The sequence below is a fragment of the Dermacentor albipictus genome, unplaced genomic scaffold (genome assembly GCF_038994185.2).
Source record: "Dermacentor albipictus isolate Rhodes 1998 colony unplaced genomic scaffold, USDA_Dalb.pri_finalv2 scaffold_15, whole genome shotgun sequence".
In the NCBI taxonomy this organism is placed as follows: Eukaryota; Metazoa; Arthropoda; class Arachnida; order Ixodida; family Ixodidae; genus Dermacentor; species Dermacentor albipictus.
This window is the reverse complement of record NW_027225569.1, coordinates 4,549,158-4,562,052: the sequence shown is the minus strand read 5'-3', so window position 1 is coordinate 4,562,052 and position 12,895 is coordinate 4,549,158. Positions and strand designations below refer to the sequence as shown.

General features: G+C 43.1%; 1 protein-coding gene across 1 annotated transcript; it reads right to left on the bottom strand.

Moving 5' to 3' along the window:
• Nucleotides 1-562: 562 nt before the first annotated feature.
• On the bottom strand, nucleotides 563-11,812 carry LOC139051894 (uncharacterized). Its single transcript, XM_070528931.1, has 9 exons — nucleotides 11,697-11,812; nucleotides 9,179-9,407; nucleotides 7,149-7,247; nucleotides 3,859-4,013; nucleotides 2,347-2,497; nucleotides 2,044-2,187; nucleotides 1,747-1,881; nucleotides 1,124-1,276; nucleotides 563-863 (listed from the first exon to the last, which is right to left on the bottom strand). Exons 2-9 carry the CDS (start codon nucleotides 9,386-9,388, stop codon nucleotides 564-566), a joined length of 1,347 nt encoding a protein of 448 aa, XP_070385032.1. The 5' UTR covers nucleotides 9,389-9,407; nucleotides 11,697-11,812; the 3' UTR covers nucleotide 563.
• Nucleotides 11,813-12,895: the final 1,083 nt, after the last annotated feature.

Sequence of the window (12,895 nt, the reverse complement as noted above, 5' to 3'; positions counted from 1 at the left end):
CAATATTTGAGAACAGCGGGTTTGGCAATTCCTAATGAGTGGAAAAGTTATAATTGGTGGATGGCTGCAATTTTGCAATTACAACATACGCACAACAAATAACTACGAATATCAATGTTTAGCTACGAGCTTGCAAAATGACACTTACTGCAAATTTGCTGATATGACAGCTATTTTCTTTTTTAATCTAGAAAGAGTAATGTATTTAATGCGAGCCTCATAAGTGTTATGCCTCACTGTAGCAACACGCATTTTTCTACAAAGTGCAACAGTATCACTTTGAGTATGCCGCATACACTTGCAAAAAGTCACACCTATCATTTGTCGTCCAAAATCAAAAAAGAAAATAGACCAATAAACAGTTGCCCTAAATGTGGTGACAATGCGTGCACATGCTTAAAGCAAAATTGTTATGACTGGCCACAACTTTAAGCAATGCATTTTTAGAACTACCAAACCCAAAACCTGTCCTTTAGTTTGTAGGTTTGTGTGAGTCACTGCTACCTCTTTGCATTGTTTGTGCTCAAAGAAAAAAGGAGATCTTACATACAGCATCTCGTCAGCTAACGAGTTCTTGCAGGATGTTTCAACTGTTTTAAACACAGCGTAAGTTTGTGTGACATCAAGCAGCGTGGAAAAGGCTCCCTCTTAGCTAACGCTGTCTGGACCAAACCCAAAGTTTGACCAAATGCATTTGGGTATGTGATATCCAAGATAAAATAAAGTGTTATGCAAATGATTAGAGCATGCTCCAGTGATGATCCCGCAGCCAGATCAATGGTGTGGCCCTTGCAGACGACTTTGTGTCCATCTTGGGCGATGATACAAGGGCCAGGAATAGGCACACCTCGTTCATGTGTCTCCTTGAAAAGAAATTTTGGTTCACTTCACTGCAGCAAAATGCCCTCTAGCATTTGCCAGAACTGGTAGCTACTCAATTCTTTAAATAGGTATCTACAACTTCAGCAAAACTAAACAAAATGGCATCTAAGTTGAAAACTATCTTTTTTTTGCCAAAGCATAAATGTGACTAGATCAATGACTGATTTTTACAAATGTGCTAAGGTATGGGCTAGCACGTGAGTGAAGGCGTGTTAGCACGTTGAGCATAAAGAATGATTACCAATGAGATCAGGGCAACTTCAGCTTTCTTTGGCCGAAGGTACTCGTCAATCTCGATGAAGCTTTTTCGACCCAGCATCTTACAAATATGTTGAAGCTTGGCTAGCATGTCTTCAAAGGAAGCTTCAAACCTCAGTTCGGCCTCAAGTGCAAGCTGCAAAAATGTACACAGAGTGCTCAGTATACCTAGGAGGCTAGACACAGTGACAAGGCTGAATCTCTGGAGCTGCACATTTCAATTGTGGTGTTCTTAGGTTTCAGAAAAATTGTCACAGAAAGCTAACACAGCACTAGTTTTGAATATAAAACATGAATCACATTTCAGAACACAAAAACTGCAATTCCACAATGCTTGCACCTTTGGGCAGAAATGTGCACATTAAAGAAAAGTTCCTGCCGTGTAGCAATGTTCATAGTACTATTTTTTCCAACTGTAACAAACTTTACCAAATCAACTAGAAGACATGGTGGACAAGACACCTAATGTGTGCACTACATGCACCACTCTAGTGTCATCTGGTGTATCTACTTTGGGATCCAACAGCATCACCATTTCTTAAAAAAGCGAAAACTGTCACAACATTTGTGTGAAATGGAAAATGAAGAATTTAAAGGTGGTCGTACCACGTCTGGGTTTAGAAAGTACACAGGAAGTTCATTCTCCGGGCTTTTCCGCCGAGCTTCCAGCGTTGCCTCCAGCAAGACTTTTATTCTGCTTACATCCAAATTTGCTGGGTCTGAAATGGCGTCCCTGATTGTCTGAAAGTAAGCGACATTTTTACAATATATTGCACACTAAGCATTCATTGAATAAATCTTTACCAATCTCAACTACTATGACGAGGTTTAGAGCTGGTAATAAACTGCATCCTGTGATGGTAAAGCAAATCTGGCTAGTCTACGCTACAAGGTAATCCTTACCTTAAGCTCGCACTCTGCATCAGCGCTTGATAATGCAGGCCTGTCAGGATCATTGTCCGCACTCACTGAAGACAACTCTTGTCGTTTTTTCATCCGTAGCTTCCTCGTCTTTCTTGTTGTGCTTACTGACCGCATGAAAGTGCTCTTTAAAAAATAAGAGAAGCCAGCATCACCAGGGTGGCTTACCATGAGGTAGAAACTTCCCTAGGCAGAATTATCCCTGATTGTGGAAGAATTCTGTCACTTACCCACAGTTGCATTGAATTTGCTTTTGACCCATTTTTTGGATCGATTGCTACTCACCCATCCAAGTTCACAGTCAAGTTTCTGAACCTTCCGGGCTCGTTCCGTTTCCCATTGCATATTTGGATATGCTTCATAAAGCGCCTCGCAAAATGCTCGATACTCCCACCTTCGGATTGCACTGTTGCTGCTTTCAATTAAGTGGTTCTCGCTGAAATGAGTGCAATATGGTACATATACTGCATAAGCCATTTAATGTATGAATTTCCAACTAGCACACATTTAGGCTAGAACAAAGGCACTCTAACAACTTTCAGCTACTTCGGCATGGTGTCAACAGTATGATGAGTCACTTGTAAACTTAGTTCACTTTGGCTCGCTCCCCACCACTTATGAATTTTACCTCTCCATGCAGTTTTGAACGGTATAGCAAAGACAAATAATAGATCAAGCTGGGTTATCAAAATTTTTCTGAAACCTTGAAGTGTTCGTTCTATTCCCAGACCTAATTCCAGTGAAAAGCACGAAAATGAGGCTGTATTATATTAGCAAAACTCAAATGGCTCACCATGAACAAGGGGCCATGACATATCAAAACCATACTTTCGAGCATGCCGCCTCTTAAGTATTGCAGAAAAAAATTCCAGGCCATTTGTTCTCGCCAAAACGCTGGCAGTCTGAGCGAGTGAAACAGCGCCCAAGGGCCAGTGCTATAGTCGTGACATGACGGTCTTATTAATAATGCCTATAAAAATTCGCTCACAATTATGGATTGAATTTAACCCTTTTCAATCTTACAATAATGGGACATGATCCTGAAAGTGTGCCCTACTGGCATTGTGTACGTCAGCAAGGCCCACAAGGACACACCCAACCCTGAAGGTAGTGTACACTGTGTCCTAAACTGTAGCGGTACCATGCAACAACACATGGATGCTCAATTTTCTGTGGTTTGCAGGTAATTCACGAGGTAGAAAAACCAATGCGCTACTATACAGAACACCTTAAAAATGCTACAGCTTGACATCAATGACAAATACAATTTTGATCACTAGTTTTGACATGGAGTGCAACACTAAAACTCCTTACGAAGACTAAAGTAGCAGTAAAGGAACATATTTTCCTATCTTATAATGCAAGGCGATCTTCCTATGTTTGGTTAAATTTTACTGACAGAATTGTAATGAGGGCATTGACCTCTGATTGGTGTCGCAATGCCCCAGTAAAGTTTGAAATAATCTGACATTTACCTAAATTTCTGACTTGCTAAAGCTGTGCTGTCAACAATATTGAAGTCTAAGGCATTCTAAGCATTCTTTTGTCATTTTAGCCTGACAATATGTGCCCTTCATGTCCATTCAGGTGCCAGTCGTTCTTCCCATAATCAACAGATATATATATATTTAAATATATGTCATACCCTGCCCAAACTATTTATATGGCTGCGCACCTGCCTTCTTTACTGCTACCTAGGGCTTCACACTGATCTACATCCACTACACATTAAAAAATCAAAGGGGCTATTTGATATACAGAACTGGTACCCAAGTTCTGGGGTTGATGTTTACTCACTCTATAAAGGCAATGACGTCGTCCCTCATTTGTGCTGTCATACGTTGTCGTGTCTTCGACGGCATATTTTCACCTTCAAGCAGGGGCCGCAGGTATGCAGAAAATTTCGGCAGACATGTTTTGTTCCAGTGCCGAACGGATTTTGATTGTGCTTTCTGCATGAGAATGTGTGTAACAATTTCATTATTTGCACCATAGACACCTACTGCTTGAACTTTGTGAAATGCACTTGACAATGAAATTTCCATTTCTCTTGTCAGTGTTCATATTTATTTATTTCATTCGAAGCAACTTGGTTATACAGAGATAACAGGCTGAAAAAATGAGTACTATTTAAATGCCTTGATGCTGCATTGCATCGCATGGACCTTGTAGGCATGGTCATGACATGACACAAATGTGGCGGAAGGCAGAATTCTTTGTTTGCATATTTTTCCAAACTACATCCTGCACAAGAAGCAATTTTTCCTGAAACGCTTCTCAATCAAAGAGGTTCAGCTTAGTGAAGTTTTTATTGATACGGAACTGCAGGAGAGTCATTTGAAACCAAACTGGCAACTATTTTCAACAGTTACAAACCTAGCAAGTAAATTGTCATACCGAGAAGTCCCACACCATACAAGCAAACTCCAGTAGAGGTCTGACACTTGTGTAACGAAGCATCTCTTATAGACTGTTGAATAATGGACGCACTCCTTAAAGAGCGTTGTTTAAAAACACACAGCACTGTCTGCAGTATTGGTCACAATCAATGCAATGACAATTTTCACTTTTACCTAGCAAGAATTCTATGCTTTGACATTCAAATAAATACAAACCAGCAAATACAGTCAACACTTACGGAAGTTCTGTGTAATATTTACATAGGCAGTAAAGGCCACCTTCACATTTGTATGTGTACACAGGGCAAGCCAGCAACAACTTTTCTTCTGTTACTACGGTTTCATGGCTTGTTTCCTTCAAAATAAAGCAGTTTAAATGGGCATCATGGCGCTGAACTACGATTAGGTTGCAAACAAAAAAAAACTTCTTCAGATGACGAACAATAGAAGCAATTTTCAAGAAGCCAGTGTCTCCCGACGCAGTACGTGCCATTAACACGTCATTAGGTTTGATAAAAACATTCTCAATCGTAACTGCTTTCAATGAGCAGCCAATTGAATCAACTGCTGTTGCTGGTGCACCTGCCGGAATGAATTGACGTGTTAAGGGATACGGTGCACCCGAGGTGTGCTCATTATCATGACCCAGAAAGCCATCCTTTGCTGAGCCATCTCCATGCCACATAGAATGTGACAGTTTTATTTGATAGAATTCACTGATAGAATATGGGACATTCTTGAAATTAAAAAACTTTTTTGACTTAGGCAGTGCATTTTTTCCTTCGCATCTCATGGTCCAATGATGGTGACCTGGCCCATGCTGCTTTATTTGCTCCACTATGTGAACTAACATGTGCATTTTTGGTGTGAATGCTTCTTCCCCATAGCAAGCTAAGTACAACCTTTGGTGCTGCACAATCAAGGATTCCAAATCACCTAGAGCCTCAACACTCAATATTGGAGAAAGTACAAGCTGTGTTATCTGGGCAGCCATTATCAGACAATTGTAGGATTGATCCAGCAGGTTGACAGGGACAATGCTATTCAGAATAAGCGGGAGGTGGAGAACAAAAACTCCCGTTGCACTTGAAGACACCAATGACAGTGAAGCATCGAACAGACGTGGGTGCTCTCCTGAATTTACAGATGAATGAAAAGTGAACTTTCTTAATGCTTCATTCAGTTGTTTTCTGCTAAATACCCGACGGCTGTGCACTTGGTGACGGAGAAACAAGGAAACTTCTTTAGGCAGTACACCTTCTAACAATATATGCATAGGATCAAAGAGTATATCCTCAGTCAGTGAGAACCCTGTGATTAGGCGAAGCACTGAGGGTCCTTTGATGCCTGAAGCTGCCGATATTTCCTTCTGCTCAGCCACATTCTTAGTTTTCTTGAGCAGTTCAACTTTATCTTGAATTTCACTGTCACTTCTCAAAGGGCAGTCAGAGTGCAACAAAATCTTAGGGAAATCACTCGTGGGTGCCTTGCAGCGGCGGCACGCATAACGAACACTTGGCGAAAACGATTCCTTGAAGCCAGCAATGCTATGCGCTGCTAAGCTATCACCGAGAAATGCAAGCAGACAGCCATAGGTTTTGATTTCTCTTTCCCCAACTTTGAATGAGATTCCTTGGTCTGACAGTTCATTCACGGTCTGAATAAAATCTTCAAGCAGTTCTGCTTTGGCATCTGGTGTTTTCAGGTCATTAGCATAACCAACAGCAAGGAAAAAAATTGAGTTAAGCTGAGACCTGGTGGGTGGCGGAAAGTTGGCAAATATTACATAAAACAGTGTGAGTTTTCCACGCATGCCACGTTTCATGCCCAAAGGGTTTGCAATTTCTACATCGTCACAGTACAGAAGCATACCAAGGCCTCTGTTCTGGTTATTCATCATGGCATGGTGCCTGAACCTCAAACCATCGCACAGGTCCCTCAGGAAACCATCTTCAGAGAGAACAAACCTTCGCTGAAGATAGCTACTTGTTTCTGTATGTTGGTACAAATTTTCTAAGAGTGATTTTAGCGATACATAATAGCCATGGGAACCATTTGGAAGTGCTTTTTTGCAAGGTTTAACATATATGTTATTACATTCATACTGATGTTTTCTCGCCTTGTCAGTTAGCAAACCTGATGCATCTAGCTGAAGGCCCTTGGCATGGAACATTTCAGAAATGTTCTTGACAACAGCACTAACAGCTGTTTTTGAACATCTGTGCTCACCCTCCAAAAGCCTACAGAGATCGGAGAGCCTTGCCTCATCACTGAGCATAGACGGTTCACATTCTGAGGACACCTCAGTTTCAATGCTCATTCCGTGGTGGACTATATCGCTGTCGCTACTTGGCACATGCTGCTCTACATCGGCCACAATCAATCTGTGAAACTCCTCAATATGCTGTTTATAACGAGTAAGAGCCGCTAAAGTGACCTTGCAAATGGCACAGGTGTACTTTTTAACACACGGATGAACAAGTTTCATGTGAGATGCAAAACGACTAAAATAGTAAGATGAAAAGTCACAGTGTCCGCACTTATGATGTACCTTAGTAGAGGAACTTGAATGCAAACTTTCTTCGGCTCCTTGCGTTAGCATTGTGGGGGAAGCACTTCCTGGGTGCTGAACTTCATCGCTTGCTGCACTGTCGAATGGATAACCTGCGACAGATTGTGCAGGCTCACTTTCTGGGTAAGTTGTGGTGTCTCTTGGCCACTGATCACATATTTGTCTACCAAAAGACTGTTGTGGTGCACTGCGAGATCCGGCTTCCTGCGGACACTCTGCAGAAGCACAAAAATACAAAGCAGTGAGGGCACGAACATTTTTTTCAATATACACCGTGTGCTAAATTTATGCTCAGAATTTTTATGCTCTAAATGACTGTTTTTATTCAGCCACGAAGAAATTCAGCTGATTACATGTTTGTATGGGCAATCAATGCGTCTCAGGTGCACCCCATGAATGTATCCAGCACAGCAAACACTGGAGACTGAAATTCCTCCTGCATATGTGCTATAATTATATATTCAATAGCATGTTCTACTATTTACGCCACAATAGAATTTCCATAGGAGTATTTGAACTTAAGTTTGGTCATTCCTCATGACTGAGAAAATCGTCGGAAGTAATTTGTTTTGAACTGACAAATAGTTTACAATAAAATAACGCAACAAACCGCACAGTTTTTTTTTTCGAAGTCATCGTGGTTGGAACAGAGGTTTCACTGTATTGGTGCATGTGTTTCTCATAGGCGCCCTAATAATCCTGGTGCCTCCTTCACCTTTTGTAGGAAACAAAAGAAAACTGAAATGCACTTCAAGAAAACATTGACACCTTCTTTAACGTGCCATGACAAGACTTTTTTTTATTCTGGGGACTGGACAGAGCTTAGTAGCAAGAAAAAATATTCTTTGAATATTTTCAGGTAGTGCAAAAACAATAGCTTGAACATTGAACACGACATGCTGCACTCCTGACAAAGCTTTTGCACCTGCTTTTGAGTGGAAACAGCAGCTCAACTTAAGTCTCAAACAACTTTCACTCATTTTAACAGCCATCTTCGTGCAGAATTGCCCACCATGAATTCACCTTATAAAGGGCACACTCAAACTGCAATCTTTATCAATGGCACCAGAAAAAAATCACCCAATTTTGCAAAGCTGTTCTCAGTGAGGTTTGTTTGCTGCACAAACCTTTGACCAAGTTCTTTATCAGTTATCAAAGCAAAAGTATCATTCTGAAATTGGGCATAAAAGTGACCTTCTAATGAATGTAATTAGCACAGACGATAAGAGACAGCAAACTAAGACAATGCTCACTCCCGACTAAAGTTTATTTCAGAAAAATCCTGGATAAATTCACAACTTATCGCACGTGTCTGCTCGATTTCTATTATGCCATGCAACTTTCTCGCATGCATTTGATATTGTGTTGCCTTGTTCTGCTTTTAATCTTTTCTAGGTGACAACATGTATTTATGATAGCTTATTATAGGCCATTCTTGCGAAATAAAATTTACTTGCGAGTCAGTGCTTGTCATTTCTTTCACTCTCCCTTGTCTGCACTATTTACTTTCTTCCCAAAGATAAACCAACTTGCCTAAGAAGCTATTTTACTGCATATGGCATGACAGCACACTTTAAACAGGTAGGATATTGCTTTTGTGAAGCTACTGCTGTATACAGCCTTTTGGTACTGAACTAATTTTGGAAATATTTAACACGGGAATAATTTGGAACTGCTCAAGCTTCGCTTACAGTACCACAGCACAGCACATCAGCACCTTTGTTTTCCCTGAATTGCAGGGTATAGGATATAGAAAATATGATGTATTGAAGTATTCCATTTAGGACACAGCAAATACCCGCATTGCTTTTACACTGAGAGCAAAAAATTACATCTAGAAGAACCTAAATGCGCCTTACATTTGAAAGGTCACAAAAGATGATTTCCTCTGGCATGCCAGTAACCAAACATGAAAGAAAAAAAATAGCAGCAGCCCAGTGAAAAACCTCTCTCATACCAAGAACGCTGCCAGCATAAGCGTCAGTTATCACAAATGAAATGTTGCTGAAGGGGCTGACCCTAAGAGGATATGCATAAACATACAAAACCTCCATATGTCAGGAAGTTTGCTTGTTGGTTACAGGCATAACAGTGTGCTGCCAACCTAAAACAAGGCAGTTCAAATTTTGGGAGTTTGTATACCAACTGAGTAATACTTGCCTTCTTGTGCACCCTCATAAAGGTTGACGAGAGCTCCATGTGAGACAGGCGAGTGCCCGCAGAGAATGCACCAGCCAATAGGTACTTTTTCATGGCCAACTAGATCAACAAGGCGCTGAAAGCCATTGCATTCGCACTCCTTGCAGCGCCCTCTGAGCACGCCGGTGATGTCTTGTGGCACAGTTGAACATTCCATTATTCATGGACGTCTCCACCTGTGAAATTATTAACGCTCTCGTCAACCACACTAAAAAACAAAACGCACACGCCCCCACAAAAAGCATGTAAAAATTAAATATTTTCTTCTTAGTGCGCGCTAATAATGAAATCGGCAGACTTTTTCGTCTTCTATGTCTTGAGCATAACAAGGCTCCAGCGGCAATAGTGAAACTCACTGATTACACTGTGATTACGATGACAATGGCTTACTTCTTCGTCGCCCCGATAACAACTCCTCCTCTAGGCACCATATGAATTTTTAGGGAAACCGGCATGTCAATTTAGTGTTCACACAATAGCGGGCTACGCCGCCGCCCCTTATCAACACTGTGCCAATTCGGCGTTGAAACAGCGTTAGAAAATTACCTGTACAGGTGAGGACACGAAAACAAAGCAAAAAAGTGACATATGTACAGTGTGTTTCACACTTAGGGGAAAACTCGGAACGTATTGCGTCGCGATGCGGCAGGCAATGGAGTCGTGCGGCGGCAGCAGCTCGAGCAGGCGCAGACGCTCGAGGGGCGGAGTCGTGATCTGCGTCGTCTGCTAAGGCGGCGCGCGCTGGCCGCATTGTCGGGACGCGTGCTGGCAGTGCACTGATTTCATCGTTACTTCGGGAAGTGAGCTGATATTCTTTACTAAATGTTGTGCGACACCAAACTCTGAGCCCTTCATTGGGGATATTGGAGTTCCACAAACTTCTTTTGACAGCATGCTTCGTTTATTTCGAAAGGCCGGGGTACTGAGCGCGTGCACGTATATTTCTTCACTGTGTGTGCTACCGTAATACGCAACGAGACGCACCAAGATGTGCGCGCAACGTGCTCAGTCTTTATTTGACTCGAAAGGAAAATAAAGCACACAACAATAATAACTATGAGGGTCGAACACGATGAAACAAACGGATACGAATAAAGGAATGTTTTAAGACAATGAGCTGGAAGTGATTTTTCTCGACAATCATTCACTACAGCAGACAGACCCTGCCCGCCGGCGGGGAATCGGACACGTCACGCTTCGAACATCAGTTAGTGCCTCGTCATGTCCCCAGCGGCAGCGATGACAGCGCTCATGCTGGAAGGCAGTGAAGTGTAGTATGACTTGATCAGCGATGTGTTCATTCGCAGCACGTCTCAGTCGCTGACGATGGTGGATCGAAGCCTATCCTCGGGCGACTGATAGAGGGGATGGTGCACCAGCGATACTTTCAACGAGCCCCAGACATATTAAATGATGTTGGCGCCCGGGGATTGAGGCGGCCACTCCAAGAGAGTGACGGCGCGCTCACCCAGCAGTTCTTGCACAACACGAGCAGTGTGGATCGGCGGCCATCGTGTTAGAATATATAGTCGCGTTCCAGGTATGGGCCGTCAAGAATGTATGGAATCAGTACGTCGTCTATGACTGTCCTGCACCTTTCAGCGATGAACTTACCATCGAGGCGCATCAGGGGGCGTCGCACAACGCTTAGTAAAGAATACCGGCTCATTTCACGCAGTAACGATGACATCGGCGCACTGCCCCTGACAGTAGCACGCTTCCTGACAATGCGGCCAGCGCGCGTCGCCGTAGCAGACGACGCCGCTCAAGACCCCGCCACTCGAGCACCTACGCCTGCGCGCGCTGCTGCCATCGCCTGACTCAAGCGCTCGCCGCATCGCGATGCAAAGCGCTCCGAGTTTTCCCCTAAGTGCGAAACAGATTGTACACCGGAAACAACAAAAGAGCCGGGCATGCGCGAAGATACTGCTCCAAGAGAGCAAGCCCGGTATCTACTAGGCCCCCACTGTTCCCTCGGGAAAATCAGTGATATTATTTGAAGGTAGAGCGCCGTAAGGCGCGAGAAATAATACGTCACGACTGACTCAGCACGAGCGCAGCATACGCGAGAAAGTCTCTCCGACGTACACCCAGCAACAACAAAAAAAAGAAAAAAAAGCGCCCCGCGACTTCTACAAGAGCAGTCAGAATATAAGCCACGCACGACGGAGAGAGAGAGAGAAAAAAAACTTTATTGCTCAGTTAATCGGAGCACGACGGAGTGCCGTGCTTGAGCGAGAAAACGCAGCGTGTGTGTGTAATTACTTTGCTGTCATTCCAGCTAACAGCTCAATAGAAGCTGCGGCGGTGCGGTAACGTTTCGGAAGAATTCACTTGTTACGCAAACTGATACATATATACAACGAGCAGATTTCGTGTGCTTGACAATGGCGCGAAAACGTGAGCGCCGTAGGTTTGCATCAAAATTGACATCTACAATGACAGTAATAAGTAAAAGCGCTTACCTCTTTGTGAAGTCCGTGACGGATGCTAAAGCCAGGTCTGCTGTGACATCGAAATTTCTCAAACCGAAGAAAAAATCCGCACTTTTCAAAACAGTAACAATGCAGCATGCGAACGAACAAAACTTGGCCTCTTCGCAGTTGGAGCGGCTCCGCTGGCGCGACGTCGTCCAATGTCGTCGCTTCCCGAGTTTGGCGCTGCGTTCGACAGTGATAAATTCAACATCGGTCGATGCGGCTGATTTCAACTTGTCATACGCCGAATATACTATAGTTATCACAGACACTGCCACGTCATATAACTTTTGGACAGTTTGTCCTTTTGAAGGCGGTGTGTGAAGAGTTCTCTTTTATTTAGCGTGCTACTCACGATAGAAAACGTAAGTGGCGCTGAAAGCTCAAGCGACAAATACTATTTTTGCTTGAGCAATCCGCAAACTTTGTGTCTTGAAAGATTGAAATTCTACGACGCTTATTGCTCACTAGCTTGGGACTTAATTTTTTTTTTTACCCGGAGTTGCAGATATAAACAAACGATGCCGTCGTATACCAGCGTAGCCGCCGAGCCGTCATTCTCGTTCTCGAGAACCACTAAGGCTGACCGTCCCACGCTGGCAATCAGACGAAAAATTGCTGCAAATGTCTCATTCATTCATTCATTTCATATATATCGCGAACGCACAAACCATTTTCCCCCCTCTCGCGTGCTCAGATCCCACACTTCGCTTACGCTATAAATTCTTTGTTCAGTAAACATGGACGCGGCGCAAGGCGATTTCGTATGCGTTTCTTATCCGCCACGCTTTGAGGCATACGGCGGAAAACTAATGTGTCTCCGATTGTTAAAAAAGAAAAGGGGGAAAAAAAGCTATCGGGCAGCGTAGCAACGCTATGCCAAGATACTCATATTCGCCCACTTAGAAGCGTCGACACGGTGGCATAGGGACATGTGTCATTCGCTCGCGTTTTTCTGAGAGCATTGAATTCTCTATATTTATTTATCCATGTTTTTAGCGTCAGTCTACCCGAAACGCTGGCGCTAGCTTGTATGTGTGTTGTTGCCTTGAACGGTTCAATTCCACACAATTTCAAATAATGTGTGCCTCGTGTGTTGAAGCGTTCTTACCTGACGAACTAACTGCTTTGAGTCGCTCGCTCCTTCTTGCTCGAACCTGGCGATGCTTCCTTTTATAGTTCGATTT